The sequence below is a fragment of the Python bivittatus genome, unplaced genomic scaffold (assembly GCF_059951505.1).
Source record: "Python bivittatus isolate LINGU-HERP-01145 unplaced genomic scaffold, Pbiv_v1 ctg000080_np1212, whole genome shotgun sequence".
In the NCBI taxonomy this organism is placed as follows: Eukaryota; Metazoa; Chordata; class Lepidosauria; order Squamata; family Pythonidae; genus Python; species Python bivittatus.
Window position 1 is genome coordinate 56,136,067 of NW_028277035.1, and position 27,858 is coordinate 56,163,924.

A 27,858-nucleotide genomic window follows, 5' to 3' on the forward strand; every position below is an offset into this window, starting at 1 on the left:
AGGCTCCAACCTTCCTCTTTTCGGGAAAGTTGTGGAAAAGGTGGTAGGCCTGCAGCTTCAGAGATTGCTGGAGGAAGCGGATTATCTGGCCCTGTCATAGTCAGGATTCAGGCTTGGACATAGCTCCAAGGCAACATTGATTGAATTCGTGGAAGACCTCTGGTGGGCTTAGGAAATATAAAGCAATCAAGCTATTGCTTGAGAAAGAAAAATCCTAGAGCTATACAAACTATTGAAAAAATATCATTAGAAATAGCATATGAATCCTTGATAAAAGTATGAGATTCAATTTCCATTAGATGTAACTACATCCCATTAATTTTGCAATTGATATTAAAGATTACCATCCATTTGTATGAAAAAAAAGTAAAGTATTTGAAAATAATTTTCTGGTATGGACAAACTGAAACCAAGAATCATTTGGGACAGGGAATCTGTAAAATTGCCTTCTCTTCATATAAAACATGATCATAGTTTAAGATGGATCCTTTCTTTTTTGGGGTGGGGGGTGGCTTGAAAGCCACAGGGACAGTTTGGAGAAGTTCAGGAAATTGTTTTTAACCAGAATAGGTATGATGAGCCTACCAGAGACTCAGTGTACCTTCTTGAGAGCTTATTTTATGAAAAAAAGGAAAAAATGTGCTACTAAAATATAGTACTAGTAGTAGTAGTAGTAATAATAATATCCTGCAACAATACCTTTAACATCATCAAACAACAACATCTGCCTATCCCAGGTCCTTGGGAAGGCCTTGACAGGTGGATAAAAATGCCAAATCCAGCCTAAACATCTGGCTGACTGTATGACCAACAATAATATTGACAAAATCACCATCAGTCAATTGCAAAAGGCAGCTTCACTTGGAACAGCTTCCATCCTGCAATGATACCTTTAACACCTATCAAACAACAACATCTGTCTATCCCAGGTCCTTGGGAAGGACTCGATAGGTGAATAAAAATGCCAAATCCAGTCTAAATATCTGGTTGACTATATGACCGACAATAATTTCTACATTTAAGCATTGTAATGTCAGGGATCTTGAGGCTTCAAAAATGCATGTGAGGGCTGTGTGAGGACTATAAGTTTGCTACTTCTAGTTTAAGAACTACTTTTTGGAAGCTGTTCTCCATGTTCCTCTATCAAGAAAGGCTGGGTTGGTTGAAACACAAAATAAAGTCTAATCTGTGGTAGTATCTCAGTTCTGGAACTTTCTTTGAAAGACTAGACTAGGCTCTTCTTTGTTTATTTTTAGGTGAGTTATAAAAATCTTTGTTTCGCCTGACTTCCGAGTGATTTTTTTTTTAATTATTAGGTTGAAGTAGTTCTTAATTTTTGCAGTTTGCAATTGTGTAAATTGAATTAAATTCTGTGTCACACTGGTTTCTATTTGGCTGGAAAGATGATTCAGAAATAAATTTATAAATGAATTAATAACCCCTATGGGTTCTCTGAGTTTGTGAGAGCAGTGTTCATAAAACTGTCATGGACCAGCACTTTTTGATATCCATACACTTCAGCCAGCTTAAGGCATTTTGCTAGCACTAAGTTACACTAGCATAGTTGCTGTGTTAATGGCCCCTTTCTCTTTCAGCAATGTTGTGATTGCTGCATGTTGGGCCAACGAGTAAAAAATGAGGGTCAAACCTGTGAGCCCAATGCGAATCTTGGCTATCCTTGCAATCATGTGATGCTTTCCTGTTGTGATGGAGAAGACCACCTTATCTCTCCAGAACTGAAGAGACAACCTGAACCATTGTCAACAGTGACACCTGAAAAACGTAAGAGCTCTATTACTGTCTATAGGGAACAGAGAAGGAAGTCATCTTCTCACACTATTAAAAATAGTCAAACCTGAAGGTATACAAGATACTGCATTTGTTAGCAAAGCAATCATTTTTCTGTGGCAAGTCAAGTCCAAGAAATACAGGTGACTTTTAACTTCTATACAAGTTTGCTTTTGTGCAAAATTTGATTCTGCTTCTTTTTCTTCTAGGTGGTTTTTGAAAGAGGTTACATATTATCAAGAGGCCAGCCAAGTTTTTAACAAAAAAGTTAGGGGAATGTATATAAACCTATTTTTGTCATGATGCAGGTTGTTATCCTATAACACATGCTGTCCATATATGTCAGGGGACTTCTGGAATCAAAGCGATATTAAAGCATATAGATATATAGGTACTATGGGATACAGATGGTCCCATGTTTAATATGGAGACTTCCAGATAAAGAATGCCTGCTTAAATAAAGTTCATGATTTTCCTTCCCTAGAATATGTTCATCAAATGGAAAAAGACTTGTATAAACATAAGGCAAGATGCTTACATCTCTCTCTGTCTCTCTCTCAAGATATCTATTAGCAACTGGCAGTTTTGAGTTTTAGAATAACAAAATCAGCAATAACAAAAACACTTCTTGAAACGAACAATACAAGGTTCCAAAGAAGCCAGTAGATAGGCTCTTGCATTTTGATTATTAATTAGAAAATTATGTAGGTGAATGCATAGTCAAAAAGTGCTTTAAAATTCTAGTGTATCTTATGGCCACGCATGATATTCCTTTCTTGTTAAACAAAAAGGTGTTCAATTAGTTTGTAAAGCTAGATACTATAAAAACATATCCCCAATATGCTCAGATATAATAGTATTAAATAACAGTTCTTACATCCAGCCATCTTTTTCCTGTGAGAATTTTAGTTGCTGTCTTGCTACGTTGAATGTAGGGGAAAACTTCTCTTAGGACAGATTTGGACAGTATAATTCTTATATGTAGTTGCTAACTTGGAATTATGCTGCAGGACAACATAATATTTTTAAGTGTCATTTTTCATCATAAAAGAAATCCAAATTTAAACTGTACCCTTTCCTTGGTACAGATCAAGTTGAAACGAGAAAGAGGACTTCTGCATAGCATTCATCACTTGTGGACAGAGGTCCTATTACAGAAGAAGAGCGTAGCAGCATATTAGCATGCCAGGTGTATCAAATTCTTTTCTCTACCACCTTGAGGATGCTATAATCCATGATCCATCTGGCTTTCAGCCTTTTCCTGTCTCAGTGGCTGGTATTTCACCAGTACAGTAATATTTGTTACCTGGCTACAACATAGAAGTTCTTATGAAGTCAGTAGAACCTTCCAGGCAGATTGTCCCAGCTCTCCTTTGTTGAGAGCTGTCTCTGAAATTGCTAGTAATTGCATCCAACTTCTTTCTTGACTGGACATAGCAACAGGTACCTACAAATAAAGTATATGTATTTGGCATCTTTTAATTACCAGTTCCTGGGGACAATACATATTGGCCTTATGTGTGGGTCTGAGTCACCACTGGTTAATCTATGGGACTGATACTGTAAGTAGAAATATTTCATTATTTCATGTGAATTACGTCCACTATGATAAATGATAGATGCAGTATTTCCAAAAGTTGCAAGAGAAGTTCAGAACATTCCCATTTTTCCTTTAGAGGCTATATGGGTATGACTAAACTATTTTACATGAATGTTCCACAAATTATATTTCTAGAGGTAGACTATAATTAATGAAGTACACTATTGTTTTTGACATTTAATTAGGTTTTACATAAAACAGGACCGAGTCATGTATTATAGGAAAATCTATTCCAGGAAATAATGTGGTAGAAAGAATTATGCATTTCATTTTTATTTTTTTTTAGAGAATGAGCTAGCATATAGAAAATCATGCAGGTTTAAAATAAAGTTTCTCTAAATGTGTGGTGTCATTTTCATGGTAAATATATCTACTAACAAAAGAAGCCCCTAAATGAATGTGATGACATTCAAGGAAGTAGGTGAGCCTATGGAAACTCAAAAGAACAGGGGAGAAAAGTAGAGCTATTGCAGCTTTTAAAGAACGACAGCTATGTTGAAGTGTTTTCTTTAATACACCAGCCTCAGTGGATTAGCTATAAACAGGCATTTGGGTATTGTCTGAAAACCAAAATTAAAAGGAAAGATTAAAATATCTGTATGTATATGGAGTATTTTTGGGGTGTGTGTGCTCAAGTCCATGTTGACTCCCGGCAACTGCCTCAACTAGTCCCTGCAGTTTTATTGGCAAGGTTTTTTGGAAGTGGTTTGCCCTTGCCTCCTTCCAAGGGCTGAGAGAGAGCGACTGGCCCAAGGTCACCTAGCTGGCTTCGTGCCTAAGGTGGGACTAGAACTCCCAGTCTCCCGATTTCTAGCCAGATGCCTTAACCACTGTACCAAGCTGGATCTTATATGGAGCCTGGTGAGAAGAATTTCACCCCTGTCTTTCCCATTCCCTTTATGAACTGCAGTCATTTGGGCTCCTTTGTGGCAGTCCCTCAGATTAAAGGATCATCCAAAAGAGCCCATGAGCTACACAGAGTTTGCAGCCAGGGAGGGAGAATCCTCTGGCTGGCAGCCATCCAAAGCCTTGTGGGAGCTGCATGAGATGAGAAGGTGCAGCTAAGGAGAAGAATCCTATAGAAACTGGGTAGGAATATGAGCAGAAATACCTTCTGCTTCCGCTAGAATGTCATTTAAACCAAGGCATCATTCTTGCTATATATCATTGAACAGACGCACATATCCAGGCTCTAAGAAACAAGATTTCATTGTTGATGAATCCCAGCTTGGATTCCTCTTGCTTCAATTTTCCTTTAAAATCTTTCCATATAAATATATTTGTCCTTGGATATTTTTTACTCCAGTCTCAAAAGGTTCGTTTTTTTTTTTCCTTGGGCATGCTATATTTTTATATAATTAACTATGAAATTTAAGGAACACCACAAACCAAAAGCACAATAACACAGAAGTAGGGCTGTAAAAGAATTCAAGCATGAATTCCATTAGGAGCAAATTTAGCCATTCTGTTTCCACTGGACTTCACAGTGACTTAGATGTTTGAATCAAATGGAATCCGATAGGGTTCATCTTTCCCTAATTAAAAATCTGCAAACACCCCCCAATTAAATTAAACTAAACTAAACTAAATTAAATTAAAACATATGGTAATTGAAAGTTGCATGCAAGCAGCAGTCGTTATGTATTTTTTAAAAGCTTAGATACTAAAAGACTATTGGCTGAAAGTATGAACTGTGATCTATAACTGCTTATCTGGAACTAAGTCCAGATACCTACATGGATATGTGCAGAATCGTGCTGCTGGTTCACCAGCAAGTGGAATTTGCTTGGGACTGGAAGTGATGAGAAACAGGATCTTTATATTAACTGTGTCGTATTTCCCCTGGAATGCTTTTTCCTTGTCATTCCTTCCTTGTACCAAAAATGCAAGAACTATTTTTATTCTGTGGCTTGTTGCTCTTTGATTTATTCAATATTTTTGGGTGACTGATTGAGGAATTTACACTCCAGTCAGAAGTGTTCCCGCATGGATTCTTTTGGGTAAATGGTGGGCTAGAAAAATGATAAGTTGTCTTGTTACTCAAAATCTTAAAAAATTGATTATGTATGTTTTTCTGCTTCTGATAATAGGCCAGGCAGCTCCTGAAGTCATAAGAATGACTTTTGAATAAAAGAAACAGTGCTAGATTAACCTTGGGTTTTTATGGGTGGGTCACTCAATTTCATTTCTTCATATTTTGAGTAAACTTTAAAAAAAGTTCAGAGCTTCTTCATCAGCTAGCTATTTATTTATTTATTTATAAATCAAATTTATATCACTGCCTAACTCCCCCACAAGGAGGGACTCTGGGCGGTTCACAACCAAACAGTTAAAACCAATAAAAACATAAATAGCACAGTATAAAATACAATTATTAAATATGATAAAATCCAAGCGATGGTGGTATTATTGCAGCCTGGGATCAGATAATATTGGTCAGGTAGGACTAGAGAACCAGCCATCCCCGTAATTACCTTGATAGCTGTGGAAGACAGAAGTTGCATTACAACACATCTAGATTATACCAGGTCAGGGAAGTGTGATATACAAGTTTTAAAGGAAATGCATCATGTTTTTATGTAAAAGGCCCCTGAAGCTCCAAGGTTGTTTGCAGCCCCTGAAAACATTTGGACTCCTCTACAAGGTATCACAAAAGTACAATTTTTAAGGTGACAGAAAAGGAAAATGATTAATTATATGATGGAGAGTAGTCATTCATTATATTTTTGATAATGAAATATGGAATTATTTCATTAAAGGAATTAAATCAAGTGAGTATGGTCCCTGGTATACCATTCAAAGGCCAAACACAGCCACCCACAGCCTGGAAAAAATTGTGAACCTTCCAAGAAACCCATACATATGTATGTACACACACACACGCACAGGAACACAAACACCGAACAGTTGTGAGTTCTTATCATTTATAAACTTACTTGTTATAAATCTGAAAAGTGATAGAATACAATCAGATCAATCAAAAGTTTACATCAGCCACCGCCTATTGTGTATGACCAGAGCGAATCAATTTTCCCCTCTTCTGTTTCCCCTCTGTATTTGCTGACCAGATGAACTGTGTACTTAGAGCTGAAGCAATTGCTTTTAATCAATGGGCATTTTAAAGTTCAGCTTTCCTCTCTGAGCTTTTCTTCCTGCCAGTTTAGCAGATCAATTACGCTTACCCTTTAGGCTTCCCTTTCCTCTCCAACCCATAGCAATGAAAACCGAAGAGCTAATTTGTCCCATGTGTTAATGTTGCAGCATATTTTGAGCTTGCCGAGAGGCAAGCATCGAACCTGAACTTGAAAAAAGACATTTGCCATTAAAAACAAACCTTTTTTTCATATACATTTATCTTCAATCTTATAGAAGCTGATTCTATAAATCACTGCTAGATGTTATATCACTCATTCAATACATGCTTCTCTTTTTGCAAATGGATCTCGGCTTTGTGATCCTCTTAAAGTTGCTCTGCATGCATGAAACCTCTGACCTATTGCAAATCTTAATTCATGGGTCAGTGTCTTTATTGCTGCTTATCCCATATCTTTGCATATCATGCAGCATTTTTTGCAATCTGGAATGCCTACAAATAAGATCTCTTGGGATCCATCGCTTGGCTGTCTAGCAGCCATCCTGCATCCTTCCTATCCTCTGCAAGTTTATATGGGAAGGCTCATTGTGATCAAGTGACAGGGAAGACAGTGATTATTTGCCTTGGGAGAAGGGGCATTGTCAAGAGAAAAGTTCCCACTAAAGCATTTAGGGCATTCAGTTAGGGGCAGGCAAGAGCTGTTGGCAAGAACCTCCAATGGATGAAGATCAAATTATTTATGCCTACTGAAGACTCCCTGCCATCTGTAGTACTGTGTCCATTAGCATTCAGAGGTATGCTAAGCCATCCTGTAGAACAGATTATTCCTTTGTTAACATACTATGCTACACATAGTCATACAATATGCATAGACTAGGTATTTTCCATGAATTCTTATCATGATTGATGACTACGGAACATTGTCAGTTACAGAGACAGAGGATCACAATGAAGCCTTGTCAATTAGTAATGAACCTGAAATGTCAAACAGCCTGCCTGGGGATGACCAGGATGAGTGCCTTGTCTATCCAGGAGAGCTTTGTCAACACCTCTGTATCAACACTGTGGGATCCTACAAGTGTTCATGTTTCCCAAGTTTTACTTTGCAAGATGATGGACTCAGCTGCAATCCAGGTGAGAGAATAAACCCAGGTGAGAAAATGTATGTTGGGTCTCCCTATAACAGCACCACTTTCATAGTTAGTGGTTCCTTCACTAACAAAGTAACCATCCATTTCTAAATATATTAATAACTTAGTGATTAAGCATTTGGTGAACCTTGATCTCCAGCATTTACTTTTTAAAAACATTATCATTTTTATCTTTGCTGTTGCAAAGATGAGACATTGCATATTGCTTCAAACATCACAGAGAATACTCATCTGAACCCATCTTCAATAAATCCACCATGCCAAGGACCAAATACGAGTTGATTATGTTTATCCTCATATGTGGATAAAAGTTTAACAAGGGTTTTTCAAAAAGCGACTAAGTAGTCTACTAGAAACATTTAGCATTCCTTCTTATTTCTAGGGCTTGTTTTTTCATTCAAGTATATGTGGTAACATCCTGAATAATCTGAGATCCATAACAATCTCTCAGAGATTGCCAATAATGTATTTAACTGTAAATATCTTGTTTTACTCAGTAGAAAGCATTTTAGAAACTAATGAACATTTATGGTCCATATTTGAACATTCCAGCTAAGCAGCCAAAAGGACTTTATTATTTTGGACCAACCAGTTAGCAGTCTTCAAGAACATCCCTTTGAAATGAAAGGAATTCCCCTTCGTTGTCAGTTGGTTCATTCCATAGACCAGTGTTGTCCAAACTTGGCCACTTTAAGATGAGTGGACTTCAACTCCCAGAATTCCCCAGCCAGCATGGCTGGCTGGGGAATTCTGGGAGTTGAAGTCCACTCATCTTAAAGTGGCCAAGTTTGGACAACACCGTCATAGACCAAAGGTTCTCCCTGTAGTTATCTATCAGGTGCAGTTGTACTGAAAGAGGAAAAGATGGTCACAAACTTAAATAACTTTGCAAGGCTTTGTCATGATAGCTTTGTCATGATAGCTACAATACTGTCTCCAGGATCCAGAGGCAATGGGCTCTGTTGCTAGGAAAGAGGAGCTGCCAGCAGCCCCATTGATGGTTATGGGGTTCTGACTGACCACTTATGGGCTTTTATCCAGCAAGGTCTTTTGATAGACCGACTAATAGATATTGTACTGTATCTTTCAATTTTAACTCATATTTATAGATATTTCCAATGTTCTAAATGAAACTCTTTATAAATGTTTTCTGTATAAAATGGAATAAGTAGGTTATTCGCTTTCTGCATTTTAAGGCAAAATTAATTATTTCCCCTTTCTGAGTATTTCTGATTTTTAAAAAAAACTGCATGAACATTTGTATTTTCACAGCTTGTCATGCCTCCTAACATTTGTATGCTTTCCCCTAATACATACTGTTTTGCAAGCAGCTCCCTGTAATATATACATATATTTTATAGTGTATGGTATTTTGTATAACTTATGCATAACTGTACAAATCTTTTCTTAAAGTATGTTTTATATACATTTTTAAAAAATCAGAGATCTACATTTCAAAAGTTGGAGAAGTGCCAGAACAAATGTATAACTGCATTCTGGTTTATGTTTTAGTTTGCAGAATGCAAATTGGATTGATAAATATTAAAATGAGAACCAAATAAATTTCTTCCCCATCCCCACTGAAAGCATGGAAATGATTGCATTGGCAAAGAGTAAAACCAAAAACATGTACGCATTTCCGACATCAGGGTAATACATATGCTGAGGAGGAAAGCAAGGAAAACAAGACACTTGAAGAGTTTAAATTTACACTTCAAGTGTCTTTTTTCCTTCCTCATCTACCTAATAAAGAAACAAATACAGCATACGTTGTGACATTATGGAATTGTGTATTACCAATCTCAGCTAAGCATCATGGTATTGCTTCAGGTGCTCCATTGAACATGGAAAGTAAGAAGGGGGAAAAGAAACATGGAGGTGGAACAACTATGTATTTCACGTGGCAGAGGATTGCAGATGGATTAGTTTCCTTTGGGTTTTTTCTTTAGTAAATAGCACAAGGGGAAAGTAGCTATTAAAAACAATGCTACGGAGTGAATCAGGGGTTCTGTTCACACTGAACCAGAAACTAACCGAACCATATTTAAGCTTAGCATGTTGACCAAATGCAATCAGGTGAACATGTTGAGCCATAACATCAACCCCCAAAATTAACCCAGTAAAAATAGTTAAGGGTAAGAGAAGTCACTTGTGCAAATGCTGCTGGAAACTAGAATTTACTTGGAAACTCTCTAGCCCGTTTAATGCAATGATTTCAATTCTTTTTCAAAAGAGAAGAGGAAAATAGAGGAAAGTAGTATCTTAAACCTCTGCTTTCCTTCCACTGTTCAGAAAGAGTTGGTAGTCTCATACAGGTAGTCCTTGCTTAGCGACTCCCTGTTTAGCAACAGTTCAAAGTTACAATGGTACTGAAAAAGTAACTTTACAACTGGTCTTTGCACTTATGACCATTTGTAGCATTCCTGCAGTCACATGATTGATATTTGGGTGCTTTGCAACCAGCGGATATTTACAAAGGTCACATGACTGCCATTTGCACGTTTCACAGCCAGCTTCCAACTAGCAGAGTCAATGGAGAAGCTGGCAGTAGAATTGCAAGTCATGCTTACGTGATGTCTCGCTTAATGACCATGTTGCTTATTGACAGAGTTGCTGGTCCCAATTGTGGTTGTTAAGCGAGGACTACCTGTATTCATAATGATTAGGCTACCTTCCCTGTGCTCCCTATCCAGTATACAGCCACCTTCTAAGTTTTGCTCCTAGCAATAAGGCAGAGAATCAGATAGTAATCCGACTTTTATGGCACGACAGGATCTTGAAGAGGTGAAGAGACTAGCTGGTTGCATGAGCCAGTTGAAATGGAAGGGATTCTGATCTTTATAAAACTACCGTCTCCACAGAAAGGGCTGCTGTGGTGGGGTGAAGAGGACTGAATCAAAGTAAACCTAGGGGGCTCATGAAGAAAAGGTAGTCCAATAAGATTTCCTTATCCAGAAAAATGTGTAGCACACCTGCTCTTAATTATACCTCAAGATGATGTGGAAATGTGTTCCTTTGTATATTTGCCAGGCTTTTTATTTACCCGAGCATTTATTTTTTCCCTGCCAATACCAATAAACTTTCCCTTCTTTCTACCTCCATGCCTTCATCCTATTTTTGCTTCCTTATTTTCTTTTGGGGAAATGTCAACAAAATATCTGCCCAAAGTTGATAGTTTTTCTTAGGGAAAAAAATCCTGTTTTATTTGCATTTCAGCAGAATAATCAGCAAGATTTTGGTGCAGCCCCTTAGCCATGCTTGTTTTTCCCATTCTTTCCCATCTGCGGAAATGCATTTAGGTTCAGGTTTTTATCTTTATTCTCTGTCCTCAGTAAAGAAGAAGTTTTTGCTTGGATTTATTTCAGAATATTTTCACTCTCAGAAAATTAGGGAGGAAAAGTAAAGTGCATAAAGTTAGATTAATTTAAGTTGATTTCACTTGAGCCAGTAGCTTTTATTAGAAAATTCAGTTCAATTGGGCAACACTCATTCTAACTGGGGAGAACAAATAATGCTAACCGATCTTTTCGTTCAGCATTGTTCTCACCGAAGCTCTGTTTTTAAATACATAATATGTACATTTCTTAAAATCTGTACAATAAAGAAAAAATCTCATTTCTAATGTGATACTTTGAGATCTTGCCATAGAAGCTGACATTTTAAATTTAAATCTGAGAGTAGAATTGTGCTATGATGCCAGGTTTATAATAAGTCTGTTGCTATGGACAATAGGTCAGTTTAGATGTACTCTATTGCACTTGTTAGATTTCTCAAAGGAAAGTAAACCAAAAATCTGAAACTCCACATTTAACATTATACCTCCCCCTCTATTATTATTTAAATGGCTATTCCTCCATTTTTATGAACATGTATTTACAATGGTAACATTTGCTTGCAATACAAAATTCAGTGTAACATATAGGTTTCATAGTTATAAGTCCATATATGAAGCAGAATGTGTCGATTTGTGGAAGGTAATACTAACTTTATACTTCATTACTGTGGACTAATATTGGCATTTTCTCTTTTCCCAATTATATCTGTTCACATCCATGTATCTGTCTGTACATGGCAAAATTAAACACTTTAAATTAAATTAAATTAAAGTACCATTTTAAGTGAAAAATACTTAAATTCCTGCTTAATATACTACAGTTTAATGGGATTTCAGGTGTTCATTCCTGAAATGATTGATTATGTGCCAAAATTTTCTAGTTTTTTTACACATCCATCAAGCATGATAAAATGATCTTCCTTGTTGTTCACATTTCCAGCATAAATTTGAAGTGCCTTTATACAGTCTAGACAATTTCTGTAGTGACATATACTAACGGTACATCATTTTATAAAAGTTCTCTTTAAGATTATAACATAGTGTAAATTTCAGTCTTTTCAACCACATATTTTCCCATTGTTTGATCTGTATGTTATAGCCAACATTTGTAGCCATTTTATCATACATTCTTTCCCCTGTTCTTCTGTTTCAAATTTCAGTAAAAGTTTATACATTTTAGCAATTACATGTTCATCATTTGTACACAATTCTATTTCAAAATCACTATTACAGTGTTCAATACCATAAACTCTTTTGTCCAATTTAAATCTTTCTGATAACTATAAATAAGAAAACCATTGGCAGCTATATCCCTCTGCCACCAATTGTTCTCTTGATTTTATTTTGTATTACCCTTGACAAAATCCTAGTATCTCACAATAAGTTACCTATTTGTGTTAGCCTATTCTTTCTCATCTATAAAATGCTTCTTGTGCTGAGAGCCACAAAGGTATTTTTGGATACAACCTGAGTTTGTATCTGTTCCATGTTTTCAATTTGGCACATCTAACATAATGATTATTAAAATCCACATTAACCTTGACTTTATCATACCACAAATATCCATGCCACCCAGATCTCAGGTTGTGCCCTTCTTACTCCAAAAGCCTTCTATTTCTCAGCAGCACCCACTCTTTCATCCAAACCAAATAGCAAGCTGCAAAATAGAGTTTCAAATCAGGTAGACCAAATCCTCCTTTTTCCTTTGCATCTTGTAACATATTATATTTAATTTGTGGGGATTTTTCCCCTTGCCACACAAACTCTAGGTATATCCTTTTGCCACTGTTTAAATGGTGCATCAGTTGTCAAAACAGGTATTGTCTGAAACAAAAACATCATTCTAGGCCAGACATTCATTTTTATCACAGAAATTCTCCCCAGCAATGACAGTTGTAGTTTCTCCCTTCTTAACATGTCTTTTTAAACTTCATTCCATGTCTTAACATAGTTATTTTGAAATAACATACAATTAATATTTGTCATGGTGATACTCACATATTTTTCTTCTCAAACTTAAAATCTGTTTTATTCATTCTCTTTGATCCTCTATTTTCATGTTTTTTGCTAACATCTTTGTCTTCCGTTTGTTAATCTTAAAACCTGCTGATGTACCAAATTCTTTTAGTTTTCCCATTAGTTTCTTTTTTAAAAATAATTTTATTAAGAATTATAAATAAAAAAATTAAAAGCCAATACAAACTACAGAAAATACAAGCAGAAAAAATTATAAAAGAAAAAGAAAGGGGGCATGTAGATCAGAAAAAGAAAAGAAAAAAAGGAGAAAAAGAAAAAGAAAAAAGAAGTAACTTCCCCCTTGATCCCAGCAAGTAGAAACAAATTTAATCGCTTATCACCATCTCTAAATACAACATAATCTCTTCTCCCCATAGCTTATCTCTTAAGTAAAACAAAACAAAAACAAAATCCAAATACTTTGTCAGTTGTTCATCGTCAGCAAAAGTCCAGTAAGGCCAACTAGATATTACAGTGGTACCTCTTGTTACGAACTTAATCCGTTCCGTGACTCTGGTTGCAACTTGAGTTGATCTCAAGTCGAGGTAAAGTTTCCCATAAGGTTCAATGTAAATACGGTTAATCCGTTCCGCCCTCCGAATTTGGTCGCACTACAAGGCAAATTTCCCCATAAGGTTCAATGTAAATATGGCTAATCCGCCCTCCGAATTTGGTCACACCCCGAGGTAAATTTCCCCCATAAGGTTCAATGTAAATACGGCTAAACAGTTCTGAAACATATGCATTTTATTTTTAAACCTCAAAAACCTTCCAAGCGCCACAAAAACCTTCCAAACGCCACAAAACACACCACAAGCCTCACTGAACGTCTCCTTGCTACCGCGATCTCACCCACAGGAAGCCGCGACCGCGTGGCAGCAGGGAAAATGGCCGTGGATCCGGTTCGTAAGTAGAGGCGAGTTCGTAAGTAGAGGTACCACTGTACTATCTTCTTCTTTTAGCCCTGATCAAACAAGCCAACCTTGTATTCCTTCCCTAAGTTTTTAAAAATATCTTTAACCCTTTCAAAAGGAGTTCCAGAGGTAATTTGCTGATCATCTGTGTTTCAAGGCAAAAATCTTTCTGAACAAAAGGATAGACTCTACTTCCAATAAGTAGAGTTTATCCTTTTGTCGCTTCTAATAAAGTCCTTAACAGAGCTCTTTTGAATATCTAATTTTAAAAAAATATCCAAATCCATTTCCTGGCTTAATCTCTACATCTCCTTTAGGGAATCAGTTGTCCATCAGATCCATTTGTATTACATTTAAGTCCCCCTTCAAGTCAGTTTCATAAACATCTACTGAAATTTGTTCTTGTTCTATATCTTCATTACAACACAGTCTGTCCAACCTGTCAATCAGTTGATCCATTCTAAGAAGTTTAGTAGAAAAGTATTCAAAAAGATGCAGTATAGATTTCTGCTTCAATTTCTTTATGTGCTCCATATTGTTTATTCTCTAGCTCCCTCTAGTGTCTAGCCGTCAAGGTCTCCTTATCTTAAAGAGCCAAAGCAATTGCCATTTTCCCATGAGAAATTATCTTTTAATTAATTGAAAGCTATAATTACAAATCCCTCTGGCCCCTTAATCCATTGTTAACTTTCCAAAATCCATACACTAAGCACCCTTTTGCTGCATAGTCCAAAAAAAGCTATATATTTTAAAAGCTTTTAAAATCATGTTTACACCATTGTTCTCTAAGGAGGAGGAGACTCACACGATGAATACAGTAAAACCTTGCCAATCTGAAGAGTCTAAATCTATCCAGTAAACAAAAAGAAATAATAATAATAAAAAAATAAGATTAAGAAATGAGGCTTGGTCGAGCTTAATGTCTACAAAAAGCTGCTTTGTGAGCGTGAGCTTGATGAAATCCTGACTCCCAGCCACTCCACTCATAAGCCAACTGCAAAACGGCAGTTTCCATGTCTATTCATGAGTTGCAGCTGTAAGGAGTCACGTGGGTAATCTCAACGATATCTCCTTCTCCAGAGAGATTTCACCAGTCCGGATCCAGCATCCAGCTGCAACTATGCTCACAAACACTATCCTGCCATAGACAGGATGTCAACTCTACATGGCTCCCACAGGAAGTGTCCCCATTAATGTTTCAGTTCCCTTTAAAGGAACTTCCAAAACCAACATCAAATCATCTGCAAGAGCCCTTAACCTATAAGTTTCTTTTTTAATCTTTACTCCCATAATCCTCTCATCTTGTCTTATATCTCTATTCAACATTTCAAGGACTAAAATAAACGAGAGGAGACAGTGGGCATCCCTGTCTTGTTCCTTTTTGTATCTCACAAGGTGGGACAGTTTGATTACTGTGTTTTCCAATAAATTATAGGATTATTTGGGTACTGCTTTCTTGGAAATATGGACTGTCCCCTACTAACAAACTTTCAAATTGCAAACTTTCGCCAATATGAACAAGATGGACCTGGAAGTTGGGAGAAGGCAGGGAAAGGTTAGTTTCTGGTGCACTGGAAACTAACCCTTTCCCGCCTTCTCCTGCCTTCTGGCAGTTGGATGTTTACATTGGAGTTGGAGAGGTGGCGGTGGCTCCCTGGGCGAAGGGACGAGCTGGAGGCCAGGGAGGTGGCCACTGCCCCTTCTCCTGCCTCACCCAATGACAGAGTGTGCCATGCCCTACCAGCTCATCCCTTCACCCAGGGACCCACTGCCACCTCTCCTGCCTCACCCGGTGACGGAGCGCACCACATAAACTAACCCTTGCCAGGAACTCCAGCTCCAATGCAAACCCTTTCCTGCCTTCTCCTGTCTTTTGGGAGGTTGGAGGTTTGCATTGGAGCTGGAGTTTACAGCATGCATTGGGAGGATGAAACCTTCAGCCTTCCTCCTGCAAGGTCTCACAAAGGGACATTAGTTTCCAACGCAAGCTGCAGAGTGCACGCTGTGCGTCTAGGAAGTGCTTGCTCTTCTTCTTCCAGTTCCGCCGCCACCCTGAACAGTGCCTCCCGCATAGCCACCACCTTCACCCAGGGAGACACTGCTGCCTCTCCTGCCTCATCTGGCAATGGAGCGCACTGCGCCCCACTGGCTCGTCCCACTGTGCTCTCCACAGTTTGAGGGCTATGACTTTCACATTGGCAGCAGAAGAGAGGGCTCCTCTGCCCACACCACTGCCCTGCCTCCTGCCTCCTGCCTCCTTCTCTTTTTTTTACTTTTTACTTGGTTGGACTTAGGAACAAAATGGACTTATGAACAGCCTCTTGGAATGTAACCTGTTTGTAAGTAGGGAACTGTCTGTATAAGAATATGAAGGAATATAATTAAATTATTTCTATAATATATACTTTTTCAGATTTTGAAGAAGATGGACAAAACACCGCCTTAGGGGAGAAAGCCACTCTTGCTCCAGAAGCTTTAAATATCCAACCTGCAACCAACAACACTTTACAAGTAGAACAAGATAAGTGTAAAGGTACATCTAGTTGGGGAGCTGGCGACATATGCTGTTTTTTGCATGTCTGAAATTCATTACAAAGCTTCCTTGGCTCTTTTCATTTCAATACTAGTCCAAACAGCTTCCAGTAGGCTGAAGAAAAAAGAAAAACAGAAGCTCAGAGGGTAATGTGCTGCATAATTGGAGGTTAACATGCAAACTCAAGGTTATTTAATATTAGCTATTTAGAGTTGTTTGTGCAACACAGCTGTATGTGGTAATTTCAGCCTCACAGATGGGGATGGCTCAGGTGGTGTTTGCCAATAAAAGAAGATTCTAGAGAATGGATATAAGGGTACATTATTTGGTTGCACATTTACCTTCTGATGTGATGACCAAGATTATAATTAGGGGAACTTTAAAGGGATTTGCTTTAACTGTTTTTAATGTGTTTTGAAACATTGTATTCCTCAGATAATGGTCCCTGCAAGCACATATGTAATACGATGGAAGGGAAAATTGTGTGTTCTTGTTCACTTGGCTTTGTCCTCATGTCAGATGGTGTTTCCTGCGAAGGTAAGTCTGCTGAAATCGAAATCCTTACTTCTCAGCTACTCCTATTGAAGGGCTTTAGACAGTGTCAGAATAGTTCTATTATTCTATTTACTCGTAAGGATAAACATTCCTATAAAATCTGCATATTATATCCCTAAATCAGCTTTTGCACAATTAATTGTACAAACAGTTGTAAAACAGCTCAATCATATGCTTTCCCTTCATTTACAGTTCTCTGGTGCTTTGCAGTCTCTAGCTGGTAACCCTACCAACTTTAAGTTCCATTCCTTAACTTGGCAAAAAATATGTTTTAATTTTACATCATTCGTAGGGTACTTCCAGATGGATGTCCCCTAGCATCCCCAATTGAAGGGCAAGAAACACTTATTCTGTGTATCTTTCCTTAATGGATATTCTGTAATAAGAAAACCATGGGAAGGTTGCAGTTGCAAGATAAGGTTAATTAAACTCCTCTTTGAATGAGGCAGGGTAGTTACCTCTTAAAAGCATCCGGTAAAGCTACTTTTCAGCTTCATGTCCAACCTATCCTTAGATGTCACTTGGTTACAAATATACTGAAAACACAAAATATGCAGTTAAAATCAATGTAATACTGTCCTTCTGCTAAATCAGAAGTAAGCCCCACTGAGGATGCATAAAAATGTATCCTAACGTTAACTTCATTATTATTTATTACCTATCCATTTTAAGTATATTTGTATTGCTTTCCATTGTAAGTAACATTGTGGCTTACAAATGAAGCAGAACCAGAAATTTCAGCCATTAGGATGAGTAAATGAAGTAGTTAAGGTTCTGAACTAAGAGTGGGGAGACCTGAATTCTAGTTCTGCCTTAAGCACAGAAGCCAACTGGATAACTTTAGGCCAAGACAGACAGGCAGACAGACAGATGAATTATTCCAATGAGACTGATGGAGGCTTTTGAATATTTCCACTGGCACCAGAAGATAATTGCAGGGAAGACTTTCCACTTTCTAGCACTGTGCCATTTGGGTAGATTCTCTATGAGAGAATCACCTTGGTGGCTCATTGTATTAAAAGATCCAAGTTTGGGCTTGGGGTGAGATGAAGCAAAGGGCTGGAGTTGAAAGCCTCAGTAATAACAAGCTAGGTCTGGAACTCAGATGAAAGAAAAGCCCAACTGTTATTTTTAGAGAGCAAAGTTTGCAAGGATGTGGATGAACCTGAACAGCAGCATCTTTTTTACTTTGTGAAGATCTTAAATATTCTTAAGATCACACACATCAGTCTTGCTTATTTGGTTAATTGCCCTACATCTTAAAGGAGTCCAGAGCATTGTACAAAAAGAATAACAATCTTCCTACAAAATTGATGCCTCCTTAAATAATTAAACAATTCAACAGATAAAGGAAAGTTCAGGCTTAAAGATAGCCTGATGTTCCCCTTAACGGTGACATGTACCCAAGCTACTTTTTTTTCTCATGGAACAGCACGACTGTCTCCCCTGACTATTCTTTGCTGCATCTCCTCATGATCTGATAAGATTATTTTGCTGTGGAAGAAGTGTTATTTCAGCCCATGAATAGTGTAATTTCTAATATAATTAAATTTTCCCCTCTTCCTTCTGGCTGCTACATGTTTATAAAGACTTTGATGAGTGCCTTACAGGTATATACAATTGTTCTGGGTGATCACACTGGGATCATTCTACTGCACCAACAACGTTAGGGTTTTGTACTCAACATACATAGAAATAGTTGGTAAAATGATAGGTATACACAATTCATTCTGCATTGTCATTCTTCATGCTATATGCAGCACGTGCTATAAGCTTTCTAATTATATTTGAGTCCATGAAAATGATTGTTTCATTTTGAGGGGAGATGATTTTTAACATGGGATATACTAACATGACTTTTTAAAAATCATCTGCCTTTGTACAGACAGCTTTACTTTCACTGCTTTTAATGTTGAAGTTTTGGTAGGTCGACTCTCTATATCGTTGATCTCATAGAAACAATGAAAGCAAGTGCAGCAAGCAAAACTCAGAAAGTAGGAGAGAAATAACTTATCTCAAATAATGAATATATATAATTTGTAATACTTGGGCTAACTTTGGGATAGATCAGTTCTTGTTCTGACTGTTTAATAGTGTTAGTAAAACTTTACTAATATTAATGACGGTATTATTGGTGGTCTTGTTTTATGGCACTGTGCTACAAAGTAACTTTGAAATGGGGAAATGGTTCATGTATAGTATTGTTTATTTGTCATTTATTGCTTTATCCTGCTTTTCAACCAATAAAGGCTCTCAGTGTAGCTTACAGTTAATAACAATATGGTTCCTGCTATGTTGTTGGGGAATCTGTGTTCTTGTTATGTGGCAGAAAGCTATTACAGGTTTCCTGGGTACAGAAAGTGTCTGCATATCATGTTAGTGTACTAGTTGTCTATAGACTAGATCTGGTGGCTGAGTAGCAAAAGAATACAGTGATTAGCCAGGCTTTTAGGCAATGGCAGATGTGAACCATTGGTTCTGGACTGCAAATGATTCATACGAACCCAGGGGAAGCAATAGACCTACAAGGGCCTGGCAAAATTGAGTTCTTAAAGAGCACTGCAATCCCAATAGGTTGTTCTTTTCTTTATCGCTCCATTTGCTTTTAGTAATTAACAAAACCCTTAGAAGGAATTTGGGTTGATAGGAGCCATCTCTGTGCAGGAGTAATTGAGTTGCCAACTGTGAGCAAAATTTACAGATGCTTGGGGAGGGAGCAAGATTGCCTATTTTAAGATTTGTAAACTAGATTTTATTTTTTGTCCCTGTAGGTTTTTGTACCACTGCTTTTGAAGTTGATAATGTGGGGTACAGGAGTGAAATTCCACATATTGTCTAGACAGCAGCATAAGTGAGTTTCTTCCATTCAGCACCCCATCTTGCCCTGTGGGTGGCTGCTTGCAAGAGGCTTCTAAAATCTCAAATCATACTTTGCTAGGGCAGGACATGACACTTTCCAAACCAGGACTGGAAAGAAGCTAGTGGAGATCAGCCCTGATGCTCATTTATCCCACTAAAGAGCAACACAAGTGAATCAGTACAACAGAACTGTGAGAGATTTTGTTTTCCAAAGTCTCTTTCTGCACAGTACTTGTCCAGTTCTGGGGTACTGCAGGTTAAGATATTGATAGCTACTTTCAGTCTACTGCCTGGCATTATCTATTAAGAATGAACTTCAGGAAACCTATCACATGTTCAGGGAAGAATAAAGAGAGCTTATAATAGTCATGTTTTCCTCCCAAGAACACGTAACAGGGCAAGCAAGGTAGCCCAAATATGCATAAGCATGATGTGCTTTTCTAAAGATTGGATCAGGGTGCTAAAGGGAGCAATTTTCACACACCAGAAGGGAAAATCAAATAGCATCCACAAACAACAGCTCTTCTAACCAAGGAGGTCTTGAACCAACCACTCCCATTTGCACGACGCTCTGTGTACAGCAGACCCTTTACCATCTCACTGAATAGAGGGTCTACAGGGAATGTGACTTTCATATTCATTGATAGTTAAGTTATAGCTACCCTGTCCACATTCTTCTTTTCTGTTTTAATTGAACATGTGATAGGTTTCCTATATTTGTGACATCACAGTATTGTTCTTCAAACTGTCCCTCCGCCGAGAAGTACCAAGCATTCACTAATACAGTAATTGTCTTTCTGTATAGATGAAGATCATGTAAGCATAAGACAGGCACATAAGCTCACAGTATTCTATTTGAAACTGTGAAGAGAAGATAATTTTCAAAGTCAGGGGCTGTGAATGATTTGGAAATGATTCAGAAGAAATGCTTCGGATCAGCACAGCGCTGCTCTGTTGTTCATTAAGAAGCCTGTCTTGTTCAAGCTGAACATCAGCCTTAAAAAAAGCTGCTGTTGCTGTAAGGAATCTCCTTATTACAGTTCATGTGACTCTTAAAGCAGACTGGCTGGGAGGCCCCTAGATGACACATGCGCCATTCCCCCAACGCAGAAAGATCCCCGGGAGCTTTGGCACTGCAGGAATAGAGTGGGGGAGAGGCTTTCCTCGCTCTTTTGGGGCTGCAATGCCAACGCTGCAGGGGGTCATTCTAAGCCAAGAAAACCTGCAGTGGGGGGTGGGGCAAAGCCGCTTTGGAGACGTGGGTCTTCCGCCTGCACTTATGTAGGAAAAGAGTGAGGAGATCTGCTTCTTATCCTGCTCTCCCCTGCTTCACCTGCCACCCTGGTTGCACAGAATTTAAAACTCAATTCTTGACTCAAGAATGTATATTGCCCTGATCAACGTTGAGTCCATACTCAGAATGCTGAAATTTGAACTGAACCTCCACTTGTGTAGGCAGGAGAAACACAGAAATGTAACCATTTTTTAGAACGATGGAGAATGAGAGGAGGCTTGTTGCTGGATACATTCAGGATGCAGAGAAGGTGAATAAAACCCCAAACAAAACTAGCCTTGCACCCCAAAGAGCTTTGATTTGTAGAGAGGTGGTAAAAGTCATTGACACAGCTGTCAGAAAGTCCACCCTGTTATTCAGCTTTCCCAGCCTTCTTCATAAGACAACATTTTACATTGTCTGTAACAACCCTAAAAGCAGCAGAAAAAAGTAAAGAAGTGCCTGATTCCGTTTGCTGCTTTGATGCAATTCACCACTTTAATTTGTGAATATCCTTCAATAGGGCGATTTGGCAAAGCTTCACTTGAACTGAAGCACCCCTTGAAAGTTTTCAACAGCCTTGATAATGAAACACCACTCATAATTTTGTTAGCTGCTAGGAGAGGTTTTTCCAATTATTTTATTTTATTATTTAATTGTAAGAGGGTGGTGGTCGTTTAGGACCAGGACTCTGGATTGAATGAATTCTGAGGATTCCATTCATAAGTTAGCTATTATAAATCATCATCACCATCACTGTCATCACCACCAGTCAATTGCAAAAGGCAGCTTTACTTGGAACAGCTTACATCCTGTGATGATACCTTTAACACCATGAAACAACATCTGCCTATCCCAGGTCCTTGGGAAGGACTCGATCAGTGGACAAAAATGCCAGATCCAGTCTAATCATCTGGCTGATTGTGCGACCACCCATAATTTATTAAATTTATATGCCGCCTGACTCCCAGTGACTTTGGGCAGTTTACAATTGTTAAAACATTTAAAAAACAGGGAACAATACAAAAAGCACAAAAACAGCACAAGACAAAGGAACAAGGATGGCAAAGAAAATAAACCCAGAGGGGAACAGAAAGGAAGAAAGGAGCATCAGTCATCCTCTCCAACGGCCTGGGCGAACAGCCAGATCTTTAAGGCCCTTTGAAATACCAGTAGGGTGGGAGCTGTTCGAATTTCCAGGGGAACCTCATTCCAAAAGGCAGGTGCTGCTACAGAGAAGAATTAGATTATAATAGATTAGATCATTAGATATGCAATTCACGATTCTTCTTCTCTCTGAGAAATTCTCTTCAGACCCATTCAGCAGCTGCCTTCAGTTTGTTTAGCAGTGCAGGCATATCAACAACAGTGATCAAATTCTCTTGCTCCTGACCCTTCCACCAATTCTTTGGATGTCCATGGAAACCTCTATTGTCAAAGTTTTGGGGCAATGTCTAAGAAAAGTCAAAGCTTCAAAATGCAAGAGGGCCAAATCAGCACATCTGACTGCCTGTATGAAAAGAGCTGTCCTATGAAAAAGGCCTAGATGTCTTCTAAAATCGATCTCATTTGCTACCACTCAAGTAGCTGCTAGATAATGAGCTTTGTTCCTGACCCACATTTCTGCAACATGTGGTTCCCATTCCTGCATTTTCCTCTGCTGTACATGTAGTACATGGAACACATTTGTCATTGTTCATCTTTATTAAAGTCTTTTGGTACGTAGTAAACCACAAATGGGTGATGGGATCTAATAGTCCAAGTTGCTGTCTCAGACCCTTTAACCAGAAGGAATCTTTAGTCAGCTAAGCTTTCATGCCCCATTTTGAAGAATTTGAGGGAATGGGGAAGATGCAAGGACCTTGAAAACTTTATGTCTGTCAATTATAGAATTACAATGTTTAATTATTTTAATGACATCAGTATGTGTAAATGTAATAAAGTGACTATTTCTCCTGTCTCCATAATCCATCAGTTTAGAAGTATATTGTTCTTTGCTTTTCCTGGGTTAAATCATTAAAAGATTTAAATTCTAGTAGCATTCAAAAATTCTTGAACTCCTGATGGGTAGATTTGTTGGAAAAGTCACCATGTCTTTGTGCAATATACAAATACCACTTTTGTGCAGTCCTTTGAATAAGCCCTTGCTATGTGATTCTTGGAAGCTCCAGGTATACCATCCCAGAGAGAACCATTCATTCTGTAGGGTTGTGTATGTGAGTGTCCCTGGGTATTCTCACCCACAGCAGTGCTATATTGCTCTGCTGAACAAAACAGCCCATTGACCTCACCTTGTGGGATTCATCCACAGTTCATAAGGAAAGGGTAGAGGATATGCTTTGCTTGCAGAGGATTGCAAGAGCTAAGGGGCAGATAAGGTTGGGGGGGTCTGCTTCAGAATCTAAAGAACTGTTGCCAATCCGAGTGCCCAGCTGGATGAGTGTGTCTCAACTGTGGCAACTTTAAGATCTATGGGAATCTGGCAATTGATGTCCACAGATCTTAAAGTTGCCAAGGCTGAGAAACACTGAGCTAGATAAACAACGATTCTGGTATTTGGCACAGGCAGCAGCCATTATTAGCTCTGAAAAGTGCCAAGTTTGTTTGCTTGTAACATTTCTATCCTACCTTTCTTTCCGGAACTGCTTTCAAGTTTATGTATGCCTCTTCTATTAAACCTATAATTGTCTGTAACTAAAGAATAATCAGTTGCTATTTAAAGAAAAAGGAATAACTGTAGATGTGTTCCCCTTTGATCAACCTAGACTAACATCTCTCTAATGGCTTTTCTTTAAGTGAGAACTCAGAGTGGAGTCACAGTGAGCCTTTCCATCACCATATTCTGGAGTCACCAGAGTGAAGTGGTTTCCTTAAATGTCTCATGAGTCATCCATGCGTGTTGTAAATGTACGTGTGAGGGAAGGTTTCTGGTGTTCCTGCTAGAGCATTGCAACATTCATTCCTCAGTATGAGATAGTATCCAAGGAATGGCATGGACACTTTTCGTTCTGGACTACAATTTATTTATCACAGGAAGCTAGCTATACAACTTATTCCTATCCCTTTCCCAATCTATAAGAAGTGAACTTAGAGCAGTGTTGTCCAAACTTGGCCACTTTAAGATGAGTGGACTTCAACTCCCAGAATTCCCCAGCCAGCCATGCTGGCTGGGGAATTCTGGGAGTTGAAGTCCACTCATCTTAAAGTGGGCCAAGTTTGGACAACACTGACTTAGAGGAACCAGCAGTGATCAAAACTTTAGGAAAGTGCATATACCTGAACATTTGCCAAGAGGTGACTCCAGAACACGCAGATGGAAAGGCTGAGTCTGCCTCCAGTTCCTACTTGAATAAAAACCCGTTAGAGAAAGTGCAATAAATATGTACAGGGGATTCTGCAAGTAGTCAGAAACATTTTTACTGATGTTTCCCTTGTCTAAAGCTATCCAGGATGCAGTGTTAAAATGGAGTAGACCTTAGAAAAACAATTTATTTAATATCCAGAAAGGGTCAGTTTAAAATCTCTGCTCAGGTTTCACAACTGAATATGGAAGATTTATCATAGAATCATAGAGTTGGAAGGGATCTAAGAAGTTATCAAGCCCAAGCCCAACCCCCTGCACACTGCAGGATTCATTACACTATCTCCAATAGATGACTACTCAGCCTCTGTTTGAAAACCTCCAGTGAAGGGGAAGAAACCACTCCAGGCAATAACCTATTCCACTGATTGACAGCTTTTACTGTCAAGAAGTTCTTCCTAGTGTGTACCTGCATCCTTGAAGTTTCATCCCCTTAGTTCTAGTCTTACCCTTTGGAGCAAGAGAGAATAAGTCTGAACCTTCTACAATTTGACAGACCTTCAGATATTTGGAAACAGCTATCATGTCCCTTCTCAACTTTCTCTTCTGTAAGCTAAACATACCTAGTTTCCTGTGGGACTTGGTTTCCAGTCCTTTCACCATCTTGGTAGCCCTTCTCTGAACTTTCTCCAGTTTAATCAATGTCCTTTTTAAACTGGGATGTGCAGAACTGAACACAGTATTCCAAGTGAGGGGCATTATTACAACATTAATCCTCCTCTAGTCTTCTGGGACCTTGCCTGTTCTCCAGGACTTCTCAGAGATGCTGTCCTAAGTGGTAAATCAGTGACACTTCATTGGTAACTATTACAATATTTCAAGGAGCTTTGTAACCAATCATCCCATCAGATTGAGATACAATACTGTTATGAGCCCTATTGAGTCAGCAGATATAGAACCAGGACTGGAAACAAACTTTTCTGTAAATATTTAATTAAACTTTTATTTTTATATGTTTCCAAGTATTTCATTGTTTACTTCTGCTTGCGTTACTGAAAATGTCATATTTTCATTTTACACTGAAGGAATGGAACTATTTTCTTCATAGAGATGTTCAGGGTTTTTTTTTTTTTTTCCTGCTGAAGACAAGTTCACATTTTGTATTTCCTCTCCCCAGCTAAGACCCTGCATTCAACTGAAATCAATCAACATGCAAGTCAAACCTGTGAAATTGCTTTGACATGTATATATTCCCAGGAGAAGCTATTTATAAATCTTGCAGATGGGGAAAATAATTGGACACTTCTCTGTTTTCATGTTTCCATATCGTTTGAGCTTTAATTAAATATTCAAGGTCACTTAGGGATTCACTGTACATTTTGTTTTCTTCCATCTGTAATCTCTGAAGCTTTTTGACAATCATAGTGGATTGGGAAGGATAGTCTTGTGTGTCAACCTTCCCTTACTTGGCATCTTCCAGATATTTTGAAATTGCAATTCAGCTGATTGGGTACTTGTGTGAGTTGAAATTCTAATACAGCTGGAGGGCACCAGGATGGAGAAAGTACCTCTCCTTGGGGCAGGAAATCCAAGTGTCAGGGTACCTCCCAATAGTTTGAAGAGCTCCAGCAAGAGAGGGCAATAATCATCAGATAATTGTTTCTGTTATCCAACTACTACTTACCCTGTGACAGTTTTTCTACCATTTAGCTGAAACCTGCTTTTTCTTAGCACCCCCTTAAATCTGATTTTGTCTTTGGGAGCAGAAAATAAGTCTTTGACTCATCTATGAGGTAGCTGTTCAACTGTTTGAAGAGAACTACATTGATCTCCAAGTTAAATATAACAGGACCTTCTATGTTTCTTTATAGGATTTGGTTTTTGGACTATTAACTATTTTCACTTTTATATCGAGCAACTCCAGTCCTGAGAACCTTTTCATGCATAGTACTGCCAAGCCAAGTATCCCCATCCTATGCCTGTATCATTCATTCAATCATCCATAAAACCTGAACTTTGGATTTCATTTAATTTTGTCGATTGCTCCAGTTTCTCATTCTTTCAATGCCATTTTGATTTTTGTTCTTGGCATTTTATGTGTTTGTTATACTTTCCAGTTTTCTTTCATTCATAAATTTAATATGTATCCCTTCACCTCTTCATTCAAGTAATATCTTGAGGAATGCTGAGATCAGGATAGCATCTTGGAGCATTTCATTCGAATTCTTTCTCCAGCCTGATAAAGAACCACAGATGAGCATTTTGTGGATATGGCTTTCACCAGCTGCGAATTGATGAGATTATCTAGCCCACATTTTACCCACAATCTTTTTGAAAGAAAAATAACAAAAGAGAGACAAAGGGATATGACTAGTCTGTTAGGAGTGATTTTTTTTTTTTTTACAAATCTCAGCTGGTGTCTCTATTTCCTTATTTAAAACATTTTAACATTAATTTCACCCCACAAAATCTCCTAGAGCATTTTCAAAGATTTTAAAGCATGGTCATGATTCAGGACCCTTGCTTATTCCAGTTCTAGGCATGTGCAGAATTGCCCTTGCATTGTCCTCTTCAGATCTTCTCCTGAGCGTGGGGAGGCTGGAGAAGGAGGAGCAAGGCTATATCTCTGAATTGCTTTTTCCCCAGTTTGACGTCCGTGTCCATTCAGAAGAGTAGCCTGTTTCTCAGAATTCCCTTTGCTGATGGAATGGTTGATGTCAAAATGATGGCTGATGGAAGGAAGAGGCAGATAGAGGAGGCTTCTTAGTAAAGTCAATAGAATATTCACTGCTTTCTTTTTCTTCCTCTAAAGAAGTTGTGATAAGGCCAATTTCTGAATTTTAGAATATTAAATTATTATTAAAATGTTAACATATTCATACTTTTTATGAACCACTTTAGAGACTGAAGTATGACTGTGTGCTTTGGCAATGGGATTATTTTTCTATTGGTTCCTTTTCTTGATTTATAAACCCAGATATATTCATGTTTGGCACACACTGAGATGAAGTTCTATTTGTCCTATAATATTCTTGCTTAAAGGTTCAGTGTTCGTCACTCATAGAATTACTGGATGTTTCTTCTGCCTGCTATATTTTCTTTATTGTAGTGTTTGTCAGCCTATTTTATTCCTTGCCACTAAATGAGATTTCTACTGCTTGTCTGCCTTTAACCTTATCTTAAGATATATACTTTGCTTGTCTAGGACACAATCATTCTATCTGTAAAATGTGCTGTTGGATGCACAGTTTGCTTGGGGAGAAAGCATAATAGCCTACATTATGTTTTTGTAACTTTCCTTCTCATATCCATACTATTCGTGTGCGCACAGCATCATGTAAAATCTGTATTAAATTGATTGAAGATTCAGAAATGATAGTAAAACTGAAAAGTTTCTCTGACCCAGCCTTTTGCTATTCCTACCTATATACAGTACTTCC

At 38.1% G+C, this 27,858-nt stretch overlaps 1 protein-coding gene across 4 annotated transcripts in view; it reads left to right on the top strand.

The window, feature by feature from the left end:
* FBLN2 (fibulin 2) overlaps positions 1-27,858 on the top strand; it is a 155,414-nt gene that overhangs the window by 104,623 nt on the left and 22,933 nt on the right. For all 4 annotated transcript variants that reach the window (XM_025174300.2, XM_007421802.3, XM_088134155.1 and 1 more), the window contains exons 6-9: positions 1,596-1,782; positions 7,410-7,616; positions 16,311-16,430; positions 16,866-16,967. In XM_025174300.2, coding sequence (XP_025030068.1) covers positions 1,596-1,782; positions 7,410-7,616; positions 16,311-16,430; positions 16,866-16,967 — 616 coding nt within the window. The remainder of the gene's footprint in view (positions 1-1,595; positions 1,783-7,409; positions 7,617-16,310; positions 16,431-16,865; positions 16,968-27,858) is intronic.